The sequence below is a fragment of the Heteronotia binoei genome, chromosome 21 (genome assembly GCF_032191835.1).
Source record: "Heteronotia binoei isolate CCM8104 ecotype False Entrance Well chromosome 21, APGP_CSIRO_Hbin_v1, whole genome shotgun sequence".
NCBI lineage: Eukaryota > Metazoa > Chordata > Lepidosauria > Squamata > Gekkonidae > Heteronotia > Heteronotia binoei.
This window is the reverse complement of record NC_083243.1, coordinates 21,628,559-21,647,661: the sequence shown is the minus strand read 5'-3', so window position 1 is coordinate 21,647,661 and position 19,103 is coordinate 21,628,559. Positions and strand designations below refer to the sequence as shown.

At 45.9% G+C, this 19,103-nt stretch overlaps 1 protein-coding gene across 2 annotated transcripts in view; it reads right to left on the bottom strand.

Annotated features, from left to right (window-relative positions):
* The window catches only part of JAG2 (jagged canonical Notch ligand 2), a 129,778-nt gene extending 111,083 nt beyond the window's left edge, over positions 1 to 18,695 (bottom strand). Inside the window, exons 1-2 of one of the 2 annotated variants that reach the window (XM_060261520.1) lie at positions 18,305 to 18,695; positions 17,037 to 17,357 (exon numbers count right to left, since the gene is read on the bottom strand). In XM_060261520.1, the coding sequence (XP_060117503.1) occupies positions 17,037 to 17,357; positions 18,305 to 18,388 (405 nt within the window). In that variant the 5' untranslated portion in view covers positions 18,389 to 18,695. The remainder of the gene's footprint in view (positions 1 to 17,036; positions 17,358 to 18,304) is intronic. The other variant, XM_060261519.1, reaches the window with a different exon arrangement.
* Between the last annotated feature and the right edge of the window lie 408 nt (positions 18,696 to 19,103).

Genomic DNA, 19,103 nt, shown 5'->3' with positions numbered 1-19,103 from the left:
GCTACAAAAAAAGAAGCCCTGATAAACACCAATCTAGCACATTTTGTTTGTTGCAACGCAGTTTGAACATATGTTTGGACAAACAGTGGAGAATTACTGAACTCATGCTTGAGATAGGGAAGCAGATGTTTCTTAATTCTACACAGTTCACATTTAACTTCTTCTGAGTTCCCTGGGGGAGTACATTTTTTTTTAAAAGTGCTAACTCCATGAAACTGGGCAAATCCAATTAGGCACATCTGTTCAGCTAATCCATTTAAAGTTGGCATTCAGGACACTGGAAAAGCTATCAGCAGCTGTGTGGGCCCCAAAGAGAAATCCAAAAGCTTCAGAACACAATCTCGATACTACCTTCCATTAGGGCCAACCAAATTATATGTAATAGGTGTGCAAGCTTTCAAGTTCACCAGATCACTTTATCAGACTGGATGTTATTTTTTTAGCATCCAACATGATTAAAGGTTCTAGTGAACTGGAAACATTGCATGCTGCTATTTTTTTTTTATTTTCTATTGACACCTTTCTACTCAATTCAGGATCCCCAAGACAGCAATCATAAAACAATGAAATAAAGCATATTAACATATAAAAACACATAAATGGAGTTATTGAGGGGAAACCAAACCAAACAAAAAAACTCTTCACTTGCTGGCAGAAGGGAATGATAGAGGGAGTTACACAGAGGGGTCATTTTGTAGAAAAAAAGATGGTGGAACTCATCCAGGGATTGTTATACAGCTGCACTTACTATTCAATGGACAAGGTGGGGAGGAGGAGGGGGAACCCTCAGAAAGGTTCAGGAGCTGTGTTCCTGTGAGCTCCTGCTGAATCTGAGGCCTGGTTACACACAAATTGTCCTGGGGAGGGAGCTTCAGAATTTCAGCACCACAACCTAGAAGGTCCTTTCTACAATATTGTACCAACAGGATGGCAGAACTTAAGTATAACTGGCACAGCCTTAGAAAGTGCACTGAAGCAAAGCAGGAAGACACAATTAAATCTGATGTCTAACAACGTAAATACTGAAAGTCAGCAGAAGGGGAGGGGAATTATAAATGAGTCCCCCCCCCCCCCAATCCTAGAGCATCACCTCAGCATCACAACAGCAATCATTTCCAGGGATTTGCTGAAAGTGACAATGCATTTACTGGGCAGCCCTGGGCAAATTAAAATTCTGTTCCTCAAGTGAATCCACAGGCTTACCCACTAACATATTGGGGTATAGTGACTTATCTTGTTCATTACATAAAATATAAATACACTTTAACTTTGATGTGTACTACTTAAGCATAAATATCAACAAAAACAAACAAGAGACACAGATCATTTAACATAGTTTTAAATGCTGGGAAATATCAGTGTGCACCTGATTCTTATTAATCCACAAGTCAGGATCACATATGACAATTTAAAAAATCATACATATTCACAGAAAAAACATTTCCAGGCTCCTAAATTTTACAAAGGCAGTGCAAACACTGCTCATGGGACAATATCATTTCAGCTTGCCAAGTGCTGGCACCACAACATCCTTGCACATTTTCAGAGCTGTTGGTTATATAGCACAGACAGGTGCTAGCCAGAAACATAGCAAGATGGGCAAAGAATCCCAAATGGTCTATGTGCACACAACACATATACAGCATGCAATGTACACAATAAAAGTATTGATTTTGGTAGGTGCAAAAATGCAAAGACAATGGTAAAAAAAACCCCACTATAACTTACACAGGATGCTGTCTTATAACATATACAATAATTTGTGTTTTTAAGAAAGAAGCTCTGAGAGGAGAGAATGCAGAATGAACAAGAACATAAGAGAAGTCATGTTGTATCAAGCCAATGGCCCATCCAGTCCAACACTCTGTGTCACACAGTGGCCACAAAAAACCAAGTGCCATCAGGAAGCTCACCAGTGGGGCTAGAAGCCTTCCCACTGTGCCCCCCCACCAAACACCAAGAATACTGAGCATCACTGCCCCAGACAGAGAGTAACACATAAATGAAGTCCATAAATTCACCTATTACATTCCCATGTAATATCTGTATTACTACCTGAAGGGCACTGACATCCCAAGTGCCATCAGAGAGGAAGGTCTCAGTCTCTGTGCCCTGTTGTTGGCCTTCCAGGGTAACCAGTTAGACTAGGACACTGTGTGAGATAGGGTGCTGGACTAGATGGACAACCAGCCTGATCCAAAAGGGCTGGTCTTTTCTTATAGCTTGACTTAATTAACTTGAATTAATTCACAAGCTCAGAAAAATAGACACCCCCCCCCACCCTGGGTTGAATAGGGACATGAGATTCTTGTATCACTTCAGAGATACTGCCAACGTTCTGCCCCCAAGCACTTCCCCTCTCCTGTAATCAAGCTGATTAAAATATGCATGACACCTCTGCTGTCTTTATACCATTTCCTCCCACCTTCTGTCTAGAAAAAAAGCATTCAGAGATCTCTATTTCCACTCTTTTCTGACAAAGACAGTTTTTTACTCTCAAAAGCTTATACTCTGAAACTCTTGGTCTCTAAGGTGCTGCCAGACTAGAATCTAACAGCTTACAGCAAGATGCTGAATAGTCCTCCTACTTCACCCATCCCAATTCCACCTGAGCAATTAGGGTCCCTGAACATTTTCACTTCCAGGGAACAGTGGCAATAGATCCCCTGCAGAATACAACTAAAGATGTGTACCTGAACAGCCACTGAGATTCTCCCTTTTCAGACAGAAGAAGGATTTCAAGTTCATCCAGAGAAGTGTAGATGCAATTTTAACTAAATAGGCAACTCATTCTCAAGCTCTGTCTCCTATAACTGCAAAAAAAACAAGACTGATGCAAGAAAATACTGAATAATTCTGGCTGCTTTAGATACAAGTAATTTTGGCATGCCCTGTTCAGTCCACTCCTCCTGACAAGAGCTTGAGCATTCAATCCAAGACTAATGGGCTGCAGCCCTGGGCATAGCATGCAGAAGGTCTCAAGTTCAATCCCCGGCATCTCCGGTTAAAAGGATCAGAAAGAAGATGTGAAAGACCTCTGCCTGAGTCCCTGGAGAGCTGCTGCCAAAGTTAACAATGCTGACCTTGATGAACCAAGGGTCTGACTCCACATAAGGGAGCTTTATGTGTTTTCATAATAATCAGTACCTTTCTGCACTCCAGCATCTCATAATGTCCCTCATTTAAGACCATTTTCTAATGCCTATGCTTACTAGTGCCCAGGGCTTTGTTTGTAGCAGGAACTCCTTTTGCATACTGAGCCACACACCCCTGATGTAGCCAATCCTCCAAGAAGAGCCTTGTAAGCTCTTAGAGGATTGGCTACATCAGGGGTGTGTGGCCTAATATGCAAAGGAGCTCCTGTTACAAAAAAAAAAAAGCCACGCAAGTGCCAATCCCACCCCCCACCCCTCGCATTTTAAAAAGTCATTCTGTATACATATACTGTTTTACCTCCAGATGGAATATCAGGAGGCAGGGAGAGAGAAGATACTACTCCAACTTCTACATTACAAAGGCATTTCAAAGTTCCTTTGTTTTGCACATACTTATGTGTGTATCATTTTTGTGCATTTTCAGAGTATTGGATAAAACAGAGTCAGGGGCTAAAGACAAAATTTCAACACACTCACACTCCAACAATGTGACACAGGGCTTGACCTGGTTATATCCAGGGCTTCCATTTTACTAAGCAACCAACACAGAGGCAGCAGCACTTTTTTCTTTTTTGGAAGAACAGCAGTCACTTGTGCAACCCTCCAGCTTTCATTCATTTCTAACAAGCAACAAACTACTTTTTCCTTCCAATCCTCCCATACACTTCAAGCTAACTTTTCTTGAGCTTAGTAGCCATCCTTCACCAAGAGCAATTTGACTTCGGAGTAATCCATCTGAATTCTGGTCTGGTACTTCTGGGAGCTGGATTTAAAAATCATGTCTTACTTTTAAATACCAAGTATCGCATTTTCACTGAACAGCCAACTTTCAGCACCTTCTTTCATTTTATAATATACATTAGATTTATATCCTGCCCTATACTATGAATCTCAGAGCAGTCAGTCTCCTTTACCTTCCTCCCCCACAACAGACACCCTGTGAGGTGGGTGAGACTGAGAGAGCTCTTACAGCAGCTACCCTTTCAAGGACAATTCCTACCAGAGCTATGGCTGACCCGTGGCCATTCCAGCAGGTGCAAGTGCAGGAGTGGGGAATAAAACCCAGTTATCTCAGATAAGAGTCTGCGCACTTAACTACACCATACTTGTCCACAAGTTCTCACTCTGGAAAAACATACTATACAAATGTAATTTTCGATTATTAGAACCATCCACCAGTCCTTCTGAAAGAATAAAAATTGTGCATTCGGGTTCAAACACTTAAAGTAATGTCTGAAGGAAAGTCAACTCTGTATCCTGTTTCAAGTGTCAGAAATTTTAACACACAGCAATACCACACTGCTAGAGACTTCTGAATGGACAAATGCCCAAATCATTTGGCAAGAATATCTTACCTATTGTACTTTTCTTCGTTACAAGAAAGGCCAGGCAGATGAAAATATCCAGGTTCCCATGAGCTTTGAGAATACCACCCCAAACTCTCCCTTCCAGCTTAGTCTCTCCAAGGCTTGAGCTGGGCAATTTCCCCACCTCCCCTTTTAAACTGAGGACTGCACATGTTAAACCTGGATTACTCCTACATGAGCCTTATTCTCTTCTCTGCTCCCCACCCCCCACAGAATCCAGCTCAAAAAGTAACATATGAATGCAGGCACGATGATTAGTCTCTTCCATCCACCCCCCAAAATGGGATTATAACACCTGTGTAGTTACATTCATATATTATGAATAACCAGAGCTAACTTCTAAGCACAGTTTTTGTGCGTGAAAGGAAGAGTAGGTGCATGTATAAACAAAGCAACCAGCCTATTCTGTGTACATGTCAGCAGACAGCATAGTGCTTAAAAGTCACATCTGATGCCTCAATTGCTCTGAACATTCAGTCTTCCTGAAACCAAGTTTTTCTCCTGTGGTGAATTACAAAGTTATTTTCCTATTACCTGGAGAACCTCTCTCTTTCCTCCCCCCTCCATATGCAGATATCCTTTCCTGGTCTGTGGATAGTGTGGTTTCACTGATATAGTCCACACAGGAGGCAATCAGTTTGTGATAAGATACACCAAATTTTTCTCTGCCCTCAAAATGAGCCCCAAATTTCAGGAGCAGCTTTTCAGGTGGCATGGGGTGGGAAGTAGTCAGAACCAACCTGTGAATGGAGCTAAGCTGCAGATTTTTAGATGACGAAGATGATATTAGATTTATATCCCGTCCTCCACTCTGAATCTCAGAGTGACTCATAATCTCCTTTATCTTCCTCCCCTGCAACAAGCACCCTGTGAGGTGGGTGGGGCTGAGAGACCTCTCACAGCAGCTGCCTTTTCAAGGACAACTCCTGCGAGAGCTATGGCTGACCCAAGGCCATTCCAGCAGGTGCAAGTGGAGGAGTGGGGGATCAAACCCGGTTCTCCCAGATAAGAGACCGCACACTTAACCACTACACCAAACTGGCCCTCAGATGCAATCTGATGTGCTTTCTCCCAAAAGTAACGATGTCAAAGCTGAAGAGTAAATGACTCCCAGATTTGCTTTGTATGAGAATGTCTTACTGCCTGAGTATAAAGAAAGGTATGAGAATACAACAGTATGGTTTTCACACCAATTATAACCATGAATAAAAAGTTGTCAAAGTTAACAAGGACAGAACACACACACTTATGCAGCATAAATGACTAGCAATGCAGGAGAGCTTTTGAGAGGGATAGATAGGCCATATTTTGTCAGCATATGTCAGACACACATAATGATGCACTACAAAAAATTTGCATCAGCTACAGAAATAAAGAATATTCACCCACAGACATATAACCCAGTTTGGTGTAGTGGTTAAGTGCGCGGACTCTTATATGGGAGTACCGGGTTTGATTCCCCACTTTTCCACTTGCAACTGCTGGAACAGCCTTGGGTCAGCCATAGCTCTCACAGAGTTGTCCTTGAAAGGGCAGCTTCTGTGAGAACTCTCTCAGCCCCACCTACCTCACAGGGTGTCTGTTGTGGGGAGCAGGGAGATAAAGGAGATTGTAAGCCACTCTGAGATGCAGAATGTAGGGCAGGGTATAAATTCAATATCATCACTTTCTTTAAAATGTGAACAGCATTTTCTTAACAGGCACACAATTGGCAACTGGGAAAGGGATGAATCACAACTTTCAAGAGAGATACAGCCAGTTCTACATATGTGTCCACATTTGCCAGGAGAAGTATGTATTTTATACTTTGGTAGATACACCTTGGTAAAATTGAAAGTTAAGCTCTTGATTGGAAAGGCAAAAGTTCACCTCCAGCTTCCATGGCAATACTGAAGGCTACCCTACTTCCCTTCTCAGAATGCTGTTTTCAGTACTACCTACTTGCCAGACAATAATAAAGGCATCTATCTACAAAGTTGAACTTTAAAAGTTACCTAACTGATCCCAGTCTCCATTATTTAAATACTATGTACAATGTTAGCTACATTTCTGCTCACATAACAGTGAGAGCCAGTTTGGTGTAGTGGTTAAGCATGCAGACTCTTATCTGAGAGAACTGGGTTTGATTCCCCACTCCTCCACTTGCAGCTGCTGGAATGGCCTTGAGTCAGCCATAGCTCTCGCAGAGTTGTCCTTGAAGGGCAGCTTCTGGGAGAGCTCTCTCAGCCCCACCTACCTCACAGGTAAAGGAGATTGTAAGCCACTCTGAGATTCAGAGTAGCGCAAGGTACAAGTCTAGTATCATCTTCCTTTCACTTGACCACACATGAAGCTGCCTTCTACTGAACCAGACCCTTGGTCCATCAAAGTCACTACTGTCTACTCTGTCTGGCTCGCAGATCAAGGTCCTTCTCTGCCACCTATTATCTGATTATTTTGTCTGGTGTTGATGGGGGACTGAACTTGGGACATTCTGCATGCCAAGCACATGCTCTACCGCTGAACTGCAGCCCTTCTTTCCCATCACAGGCTAAAAAGAATCCTGAAGATACAAAAAAAAAAAGAGTTCAAAAACTCATCAGAAAGACAGTGAGTAATCACTGCAGTACAACTTGTTTATGATAGTATACAAAAATCTTCAGCTGCCCAGCCTTCGTTTGCGTGCAGCAGCAGATTCAAACACACCCCCTCAGGTAAAATAGCCCGACGATTTTGTAGACTTTTCCTTCTACCCCCTCCCCCTGTATCATATGGCACTGCTGGCCTACTTGAATCACCTGGCTTTGTCAAAACTTATCCCTTGCCCTTTAGGCACCCCCAGCTTTCGTGCACCTTCATCCTTCCTGCACTTTTTGCTCATGTCACGTTAACCTGAGTCAGAGGATGTGTTCTATTACGTGGATTATCTGTGAGGAATGTGAGGCTTGAAAGAACATGTGAAGTTGGACAAGACAGCAAAAGTCCTTTCCAACTTACACAAAAAAGTAAGCCAGCCAGCCTCGAAGTATGCAAGAGTGGCAAGGACCAACACGGCAATACCTTCCTGGGAAGAAGTCCCATTTATTTATTTTAAATATTTGGGTGCCTGCCCTTCTCTTGAGTGCTGTAGGAGTCACTGAGAGAACCGAGTTCGAATGGCACCACAAGCATTTACCACATTTTGTTTTAAACTAGCACATTTATTTATTTATTTATTTATTACTTTACATTTATATCCCGCCCTCTCCGCAAGCGGACTCAGGGCGGCTTACAGTATCATAAAAACAATCAATTCCATAAAACATATAAAACCATAATACATTTATCAGTTTAAAACTATTACGCTATCTCAATCCAGTCTGGCAGTATTGGGTTCTGACTATGACCACCAGCATCAGACTATAGTTTCAAGCAGAGCTTTTTTGGTAGAAAAAGCCCAGCAGGAACTCATTTGCATATTAGGCCACACCCTCTTATGTCACCATTGTTTCACACATGGCTTTTTATAAAAAGCTCAGCGGGAACTTATTTGCATATTAGGCCACATCCCCTGACACCAAGCCAGTTGGAACTGCATTCCTGCTCAAAAAAAGCCCTGGTTTTAAGAACTATTACAGTAGTTTTCATACAGTATGACTTCAGCAAGAAGATAAGACCAGCTCGGATGGATCAGACCAGGAGTCCATCAAGTCCAGCATCCTGTCTCTTACAATGTCCAATCAGTTAGGGGATGGACTGGATGACCCTGGAGATACCTTCCAACTCTATGATTCTAGTTACCCTGGAAGGCCAACAACAGGGCACAGAGACTGAGGCCTTCTCTGATGCAGCCTCCTGGCACTAGTATTCAGAGATTTGTTGGTTCTAGATGTGGAGGCTCCCTTTAGTCACCATGAGTAGTACCCACTGTTTGTATTATACATCATAATCCACCAATTAAAAGCTAGCATTCTGTAGTGAGAACTGTAGCACAGTAGTGGTTGAAATGCAATGCAGTAGCTCGCTCACTCACTGATTTCCCATAGGTTTAAAACACACTACAGCTATGGGCAATAAATCTAGGCTGTTAATACACACGGTTTAACCAAATAAGATGTTCTATACAAACCCAAGGCTTTTTCATGGCAACTTTAGAATCGCATGCATAATATTTATTCTCAATATTCAGAACAGTTTACCTAGTATTTAGAATCAGAATTAACCTTAAGTATGTGGGAAAGCAGCCAAGTACCACCTTAACACAACAGAACACTTGAGGACAGAAATGTTCCGTCTAGCTTATGAGAGTCTCAAGTACAGCTTACACCCTGATCTTATCTTCCAGTGAAAGTGTGTGTGCAGTTACAGCCTTAGACAGAAAACTTGCAAGACTCAAAAGTTATTTACCTATTTTTTTAAACGAAACCACACACTTCTGACTTTCCCTGCCCAGTTAACTAGAGCAACTTCTTACCTGCCATAGATATTCAAACAAGCAGGCATTTACAAGCCTGCATCAAAATACAAGTACAGGCAGTCTTGGAATTAACTTGGCTAGTTTAAGCATTAGAAGTTCAACAACATTTTTGACTGCATCGTCTACAAGCTTCGGTCCAACATACTAGGGCTCCAGTTTTGCGAGATATTCTTACAAGCAGGGCCTTTTCTGAGCAGGAACGCAGTTCCTGGCTTGGTGTCAGGGGGTGGGGCCTAATATGCAAATGAGTTCCCGCTGGGCTTTTTCCACAAAAAGCCCTGTGTGAAACAATGACGACATCAGAGGATGTGGCCTAATATGCAAATGAGTTCCTGCTGGACTTTCCTACAAAAAAAAAGCCTTGCTTACAAGTAAGGTTCAATGAAACTAACTTAAGTTAAATCAAGATGTGGAAATATTTAACCTTAAACTGCTTAGGAATTAACATTTCCTTAGCAGGGATACTTGCCTTAAAACAGACCATTCTAAGTAAATATAATGTACTCTGCATTTTACATTAGGAAGCCAAATAAAAAGGGACTTGGAAATATTCATGCAATACAAGGCAGCAACAAGAAAGGAATCTACTGATTTGGAAAGATAACAAGAGGCTTGGGCTCAGGTACCCATCTTAACTCTGTACAGAACACAGTCCTTTGCAATGGCAGTGGTCAGAACAGTGATAAGTTATGTAAGGAAACATGCAATAATATTGTAAAGTTATGAGCATCCAGCTGTCAGTCACACACATCCAAGAACCCACAAACTCTGTGACTATCTGGCTCAGGGTTGGCCAAACTTGCTTAATGTAAGAGCCACATAGAATCAACGTCAGATGTTTGAGAGCCACAAGACATGAACATCAGATGTTTTGAGAGCTGGAATACAAGAAGGAAGGAAGACAAAATGGAAAGAAAGGTGGAAAGAAAGCAAATAGATAGGGGGCGGGAGGAGGGAGAGGTGGAAAGAAAGCAACTTTTAAATAAATTCTCCAAGCTGCAGGCTGGTTTGGCTTAGATAAGTGATTGAAAGAGACAAATGCCTTCTCTAAGCCAGCCTGATGTGGTGGGGGGGGGGGGGGCTTCGAGAGTCACACAATATGTGTGAAAGAGCCACATGTGGCTCTCGAGCTGCAGTTTGGTCACCCCTGATCTGGCTTATAGTAAAGAACCCATTTCTTCTTCTCCCTTCTGGCCCAAAATTTCCATTTCTAGAGGAGGCAGGGAGAAGTCTGCCTTTCCTTCACAATGGCTATGTAGAAGCACCATGAAAACTAACACTGCATCCAAACCCTCTTAGAAGCTAAACAAACCCCATTCCTCAAATCTCCATGTTGAACCTTCATGCTGGGGGCAACTATGAATAACCACCACACCAATGAACTACAGTAGAAATCATGGACCCCCAATCGCGTTCACTATTCCAGCGTGGTCCAATCCCAAACGGAACAATTTGCAGCAGTATGTTTATCCAAACTGAAAAAACATTAATAATAATTCATCAGCATGACAAATCAAATTGTTTTGCTTACCATTCCTCATTTTCAAGGTATCTAGTGTACTGAACTAATACTACTGCCTGATTAAGCATCAGTGGCACTACCCAAGAGACAAGCAGCCTTTTATCTGGGTTAAAGAAAACAACTTAAAACTGATTCAGGAAGAGACCATTCTGACTGAAGCCAGACCAAACGCAGCTGCATACACCGGGTTGACTGGCTTAAGTTTATTCAGACACACACAAAACTCTATTGTATAGCAAAATCAAATAAAAGCCCAGTGACAGCTACATTTAGAATGCATGTCAGTATTCACTCAATTAAAAGTTGCTATATCTAACATCTAACAAGAATATCACCCAGAACCTCTTTTATGCAGGTCTTACATTCAGAAATATACTATAATTTTCAGCACAGAAAATTATTCCAGGCAATAAAAAACCCACGCTTAATTGTAAACCCATGCTAGCACTATTCACATATTAACACTGCCCACATAATGAAAGTGACTGGTGACAGCGAACAGTGAAAAGAATGAAAAACAGAGTTTTAATGGCCTCTATAGTTCCTTAAAATGGTTGGTGAATGAGAAGGTAAATAGGTAATCAACTGCTACTGAAGTTCACTTCAATGGGGAAATACAGTGGACAACTGGGTACCTTGAAGGGCATGGTAACACACACAGTCTTAGTAAGATCCAATAGGTCTTACACCCTAGGCCAGTGATCCCCAACCTTTTTGGCACCAGAGACCGGTTTTGTGGAAGACAATTTTTCCATAGAACGGATGGGAGGGCATGGTTTCGGGATGATACAATTGTGCACTTCTTTTTTGGTGTAGTGGTTAAGTGTATAGACTCTCTTATCTGGGAGAACTGGGTTTGATTTCTCACTCCTCCACTTGCAGCTGCTGGAATGGCCTTGGGTCAGCCATAGCTCTTGCAGAGTTATCCTTGAAAGGGCAGCTTCTGGGGAAAGGTCTCTCAGCTCCACCCACCTCACAGGGTGTCTGTTGTGGGGCAGGAAGATAAAGGAGATTGTGAGCCACCCTGAGATTCGGAGTAGAGGGCAGGATATAAATCCAATATAGTCATCTTTTTATTATTATTATTACTACATTGTAATATGTAATGAAATAATAATACAACTCACAGCCTGGTTGCTAACAGGCCACGGCCCAGTACCGGTCCACGGTACTAATTTGCCTAGTGGTAGGGCTGGCTCAGCTTGCAAGAGCCAGTGGAGTGATGGACTAGGACCTAAAAGACCCAGATTTAAATCCCTACTGTGTCATGGGTACTTGCTTAGTGACCTAGGGCCAGTCGCTTTTTAATGGCATAGCCTCTCTCAGTATTTGAGGATAAAATGAAAGAGGGAAGCCGACAGAATGGTCTCTGGTTGTAACCTGGTTGATCGGTGATGAGTGAGGTTTCCTAGTGAGTAGGAGAAGTAGAGGAGTTGTAATGACTCCTCTCGAGCAGAGGGGGGGGAGGATGATTGGATGAATAACAAGATAGATAAGCTGAAAGGAAAATAAATTAGAAGAGGAGAGGAAGTCTGAATGCTGAAGGCAATGTGAAGGCTAAGCCTACAGTATTTGCTGCTGCTCTCTACGGAGGCAGGAACAAAACTGAAAGGGGCGGGTAATTCCAAAGGCGCCAAAAGAAAGAAAAATGTATTTCCTGCCTCCCAAAAGGAATGATGGGAATAACCCACAGAGATGTCCTCCGCCTCTGAGGGAAAATGACGTAAACCACTTTGAATCCACACTAGGCAAAAACAGGACATATATATCTAAATGGGAAATCCAGTGTGGTGTAGCGGCTGAAACCTAGGTTTTAACCCCCACTCTGCTGTGGAAGCATGCTATGTGACTATGGGCCAGTCACATACACTTAGCATGAACTACCACAGAGCTGTTGGGAAGGTAAAGCAAAAGAGAAGAGAAGGCTCTAACTTGCTTTGGAACCCCGCTGGGAAGAAAGGTGTGTTGTAAATGAAATAAATGTGAACTGAGTACATGCTTCAGAATGTCCCAGAACCTACAATACATACATATGTTCTAGTTGTCCTTTAATAGAAAAAGGGCAGTGGCAAAGTTTACTTCCAAGTATTTACTTACTTTATTGTCTTTCTCACTAAAACTCAAAGCAGACTACACAGTGTAAACTGATGTAATCAACAGGAAGAAACATCTAAGAAGCAATACAATAGGACTAGGATCACACAAATCTGAAACAAAGGCGGTGAAGTCACCAACAGTGGTAGAGTTGTCCACTTGGGTATACAGAATATTTCAGAAGATCTCACCTTTAAGGCTTTTTTTTTTAAAAGCAGGACAGTACTAAATGTAAAACAGAGTAACAGCTGCTCTATTTAAGTCCAAGTGCTCCCCTCCCTGATACTTCATCCTTGGAGAAAGGCATGAAAACGACAAATCTTTTTTTTTGTGGTCATGCAAGGAATTTTGCAAACGAATTTTAAGCAACTTGTGTCTACCACCAGGACGGGAAACCTTGCAGTTGTCCAACCATATTCCAACTAACTCAGCTTTATGCAGGACACAACTGCTCTGAATAGCCTTTCTCCAATAATAAAAATACCTCTGTTTCGATTTTAACCAGAAGTCCACAAACCATTTATAGCAGATGCTGGCACAGTTTGTGTGGAGTACAGTTCGGTCGGGAACAAGGACAGCAAAGTATCCGTGCCAAGCCCAGCACCTGGCTCGCGCTGTCAGAATCCCTTCAGTCATGCTGCACAATCACCCAAACACCACCAATAGCCTCACCAGAAAGCCTATGCCAACTCTATCCCTTCCTGGTCGTAATCAGACTGAGAAGCCAGGTGCAGTTAACTCCACGCCCATGTTGCCATAAAAACAGTGTCACAGTGTCTTACTCTCCTATCTCGAACACCCATTGATCACAAATTAAGTTCTTTTTTACAGCCTCCCTGATTTCATTATCCAGCTTTGTGTCAGGCCGTTATCTTCTCAACAACTTCCACAACACCCTGCTCCCTGCCTGTCCTTCCTTGAGAGCACAAAACTGTATTCCCAAGTTGTTGAAGACCGACTAAGGTGACTACTGGGTCTCCCAACGGCCCAACTTCACCTCCACAAGAAGCCAATGTGGGGCTAGGATGAGAGAATAGGATATACTCAATCAGCTGCTGCATAGTTGATCGATACTTTCCAAACTGAAGAAACACAGTAAAAATCTAGACGAGTGGGCCACCTCATGGCTTGGAATTGGCATACCAACATCTGCAGGTTTATATCAGGTTAAGATTAACAATGCTTCCTTGAAAAGTGCCTTTGGCACACCTGCAAAGTGCCTTTGGCACACACATTCTGCAACCCCACACACACATTCTGCAACCCCAAGGAGAAAGAGAGACTTCTAATTTGAAGAGCTCAACAACCACTCCTTCAAGCCCTTGAAAAACAAAGGCAGCCCTTGAAGTTGTGAAGTATTTTTTTGTCAGCAAGAGACATTCATTGAGAAGGCAGCAAAAGCATTTCCACCTTTTCGCATCTCCCCATATTTGGAAGGAGGACCAGACTTCGGTGTCATTTCCACATGAATATATGCAAGAAGTCCGAACTCCCGATGCGCTTCAACCCAACGCATGGAGGCTATACCATAGTAACTTCAACCTTATAAGAGATTCTATCTGCACATGGTTGGAGAGCAAGTGAAAAGTACACCACAACTGGCAATAGCAAGAAAAGGGGCGTCTCTATCTTCTGCTTCAAGAAGCCCAACAAAGACGACACTGCTGAGAAGTTTCTGTTCCTGGTTCAGAAGCACCAGCACTCCCTATTATGCTCCAGGGACGAACCCCCAAAACAAAACTTATAGAGCTGGCACGGTGGTTAGGGTGCCAGGAGGGCAATCAGATGAGAGTAGCCCCCCCCCCAACAAAAAAGGCTTAGTGTCACCAGCCTCCAGGTGGGGCCTGGAGATCTTTGAGGATTTCAACTGATCTCCACAGCACAGAGATCAGTTCTACTTGAAGAAAGTCCGCTTTAGATAGTGAACTCTACCACATTCTGGCCCTGCTGGCGGACCTTCTGATGGCACCTGGGGTTTGGCCACTGTGCACCGCAAACCGCACTTTCACACATGCTAAATAACGTGGTTTCGATCCATTTCAACGACCATTTGCAAGTGGATTTTGCCATTTTACACAGTAAAATCCAGTTGCAAAGTGCACTGAAAGTGTGGGGATGCAAGCACCCAGAGTGTTGGACTGGATGGGCTGTGGGCTTGATGGCTTCTCTTATGTTCTTAGGCATTACACCTCGCTGAAGTCCCTCACCTAGGCTCCACTCCCCAAAATCACCAGGAATTTTCCAACCCGGACTTGGCAACCCTGAGGTGATCTCCAAACGGCCCTGCTCTTTCCACTGAAAATTACCTCACAGGATCCTTGTGAGGAGGAAGGGCAGGAGAAACAAAGCTCAGCCAGGCTATAATCATGCCATAATAAAAAGCCTGGGCGCAGCAGCTACCTCCTTCAGCAGGCTGAGGTAAAAGTTTAGATCGTTTTCAGTAGCCAGAGGCGTAAGACTTCCAACTATCTCGCTCCTTTTTTTTTTTCACATTTACAGGTATCCAGGGTTGGTGTTTTGTTTTTACAACCAGGATTCACCTCAGGCTGAGAGAATCGCCAGGGCGAGGGGAAAGGAAGATTCACCCTGGCTCAACGGTCGCCGCCGCCGAGGCGCGCGCCAGGCGGAGGGAGCCATTCCCGCCACGCCTTCCTTCCTTCCCTCCCTCCCCGCCAGGTCTGGTCCCAGGAGCCAAGAGCCGCTCGCGCCCTTCGCGAGCGGCAGCACGCGCCCAAGCCCAGCGCTCCCGGCGAGAAGCCGCAGCTGCTGGCATTTTGCAGCGGCGGGCCGACGCCTCTTCCCACGCCCCGCCGGCACGCTTCGGGGTTTTTTTTTTCCCCTCTCCCCCTCCCTCTGATCTCCCCCGGTTACACACCTTCCATTATAAAAAAGGTACTACCCGCGTGCATTTTTTTTTAATCGAGCTTTTAATTCCTTTTTTATTTTTTAATTTTAAAGTGCACGCGCCCTCTACTGGAGAACTAGAGCCCTCCACGCCTGAGTTGTAAAAATAAAAGGAAGCCAAACGGCGCCTTTCGCTGAAGCTCCTGGCCAGCCCCTGTGCAACGAAAAAAAAAAGGGGGGGGGGGGGGGGAGAGAGCTCGGACGCTCGCACCTGGATTTTTTTTTTTTTTGCAAACACCTGGGGAGGCTTGCAGGGTCAGCTCCCCCTTCTCTCTCCCCCCTCTCCAGCTTCTTGATCATTCTGGCGCTTAAATCCGTCGGTAGCAAAATCCCAACCGGAATCCCATAAACGCTACGTTGAGCTATAAATTCGCCAAGGGGCCAGCAGCAGCGAAGTCCTGCTTTAAACAAATATCTGTTCACAGCAGACACGCCCGGCCAAAGAGATGGCCCCCCGGGTGTGCCCTTTATCCCTGGTTTCTTGGCAGATTTCCACCCGCCACCTCACTTGCATGGTTTATCATCCCCAAGTAGAGATGAACCCCCTCCCCCCAATCAGATCAGGAGAAGTAGCCGTCGACCCCCATCCACGGGGCGTCCCCCCCCCGCCCCAAGCAAGAGACGATCAGAAGTGGGGAGGGGTTTTTTGCCCCCAAACGAACCACTCTTGCAACCCACAGTTCCCACATGCCTGCAGCTGCCAAGCCAACCCTGGGCAATTTGAGATTTTGCGGCGCTCGCCGTTTCTGCAAATCAGGGCCCTGGAAGCCGTTTCCACCTCCAATCCCTTCGCTTCCACCAGGGGGCTTCGGCGGGGGCAGAAACAAGCGGACTGGAGGAAAAAAAGACCCACAAAGGGCGGAAGCAAAGCTGCAACCCCCCCCCCCCCCTTTCTAAAAATGCAAACCTTTTCACTACCAAGAAAGGAAAGAACCTAAATCTTTCCCCCCGGCGGGGCGAGCGAACGCGTGCTTCAAAACGCAACGAACTAGGGTTGCCAAATGCAATTCAAGAAATATCTGGGGACTTTGGGGCTGGAGCCAGGTTGTGACAAGCATCATTGCACTCCAAAGGGAGTTCTGGCCCTCACATTTAAAGGGACCGCACCGCTTTTAAATGCCTTCCCTCCATTGGAAAGAACGAGGGATGGGGTCACCTTCTTTGGGGGCTCACAGAACTGAACCCCCTGGTCCAATCCTTTTGAAACGTGGAGGATATTTTAGGGAGAGGCGCTGAATGCTATGTTGAAAATTCGGTGCCTCTACTTAAAAAAAAAACAGCCTCCAAGAGCCCCAGATAGCCGTGAATCAATTCTCCATTATACCCTCTGGGAATTAGTCTCCATATGGAATAATGGAGTATCCAGGAGACGTTTCCCCCCCCCCCCCCGCTTTCTGATGACCCTGAAAGGAGGGAGGGGCTCCAACCCGGGGGATCCCCTGCCCCCACCTGGGGATTGGCAACCCTACAACAAACTGAAACGACTCCTCCATTTGAAAGTGTCTCAAGCAAGTCGATCGGGAGCGGGGTAAGGAACAGGGAAGCGAATGGGACCTTACCGGCCAGGCAAACTGGAAATTGATGACAATCCGGCCCGCGTCGTGACTCCTGGCTTGATGCAAATTTCTACTGGTCAGATAAAAAGTATTCCCCCCGAGCACCGGCGTAGATCCGGAGCCATAGTTGCAGGCTCCCGTGGGCGTGATCTTGGACTGGTATTCCTTCAGGCAGACTTTCACGTAAGTGTCGCACTCGTTCCGGCCGCAGTCGAGGTTCTGCGGGCCCTTCGCGCCATCGCAACATTCCCCATTCAACAGCTCGCCGTTGACGTTCTTCACCGAGCTGATCTGCACCTCGAAATAGCCCGAGGCCTCCGCGACCTAAAAATAAAATGGGAAAACAAATATCAAAAAGGGAGATCTAGGGCTTTACGGGACCGTGTCTTTAGGGAAAGATGTGGGGGGCACAGGGACCGCCGGGGGGGGGGGGGAAATCCAAGCAGCCCTCCAAGCCTCCTATAGTTTCTTGCCCCAAGCTTTTCCCGTGAAAGCTCTTAAAACTAGGGCGTGCTGTTGAAAAGCTGCTCGGGCCCGTCCGGGAAATCAAATTGCAAAAGCGCGCCGCAATGCCAGAGGACGGCGGGCAGGGAAGGCTTTAAGCCGTGCAAAAATAAAAAAAAAAAAGGGGGGGGGAGAAGAGATGAGTACTCCGCTTGCAAGGGAGAAATAAAATGTGAAAGCACTTAAAGCAATCCCTCGGGAATGGACGAGCTGGAGCCATCTCCGCCGCGACACAAACGGCTTTTATGGATTAAAAAACAACACCGCAAAAAAAAAAAAATCCGAAAAAATAAATTATTGGAGGGAGGAGAGCTGGAAGCAAGCTCGACAACGGCGCGCAGGGCAAGTTTTCGCAAACACCAGCCGCGGTAAGCAACGCGTTGCAAAAAGCAAAGGGGGGGGGGGAGAGAGAGAGAGAAGAAAAAAGATATTAGCCGGAGCTATGCAATTAAAAGAGCCTCAGCCAGCTGCTCTCGTATCCCCCCCCCACCAGCTTTCAAGTTATTCTGGTGCGGGGGGGGGGGGGGAGGGAAAGGGACGCGACCCTCTCTGCAAGGTGTTCGCAAGCCCCCGCCCGAGCGAAAGGTAGGGCACATGCATTTGCCACGAACGCCTTTCCCGCGCCGCCTTTTTTGCAAAAAAAGAAAATAACAGCCAAGGCAAAAAAAAACCCCGACAGACGCCGAGGGGATTAAAAAGCTGCAAAAAAACCCCCAGGACTAAATAAATCCACCGAAGAATTGCGCCGCTTTCTCGTGTCTCTTTACCTGCGCCCACCAAGTTAGGAGCAGCGCGAGCCGAAGCGCCGCGGCGAGGAGAGCCCGGCGGGGCCGCCTGCCACGCTCCAGCATGCCTGCTGCTGCCGCCGCTCCCAGCCGAACGCCGCCGGAGGATCAGAGGAGACAGCGGAGGCAGGAGACCCGACGAGCCATCGACCGGCCGCGGCCAGGAGGAAGCGCATCGGCGGCGGCGTGGCGCTTGTGGCCCCGGGGCGACCCCCCCTCTCTTGTTTGCCTTTGCGCCGGGATCAAGCCAGCCCGCGAGCCTCGTTCTCCGGGGGAGGCTGCAAAGCGGATCGGCAGCGCGAGGCGAGCAGCCACGGCGCCAGGGATAGCAGCAGCAGCAAGCGAGCACCAGCAGCTCCCCTTTGCAACTCCGCTCTCAGCTCCTCCGCCGCGAGAACACCCAACAAGTAGGTGCCGGAGTGACAGCTTCATTACCCATTAGTCAGCAGCGCCTCTGCCTTCATATTAATGAAGGGGAAGGGCCCGGGCGGCGGCAGCGGGCGGGTGTGGCCACGCGCGGCTCCTTAAAGGGCTGGCCCAGCTGCAAGCCAGGCGAGGGCGCGTGCAAAAGAAGGGGGAGAAAGAAACCGGAGCGTGCGCCGCGTTTGCATAAGCCCGGCCCCGCCAGCCATTCATCTGCCGCCTCGTGGGGTGGGTGGGGAGGGGAGGGAAGGCGCAATCCACCTGTGGCGCGTGGGCCGGGCCCTACCCTGACCGCGGGAAGAGCTGCGGGGTGGGGGGTGGAAGCTAATCTCCGCGTGGGTAATTAGGGTTGCTAAGT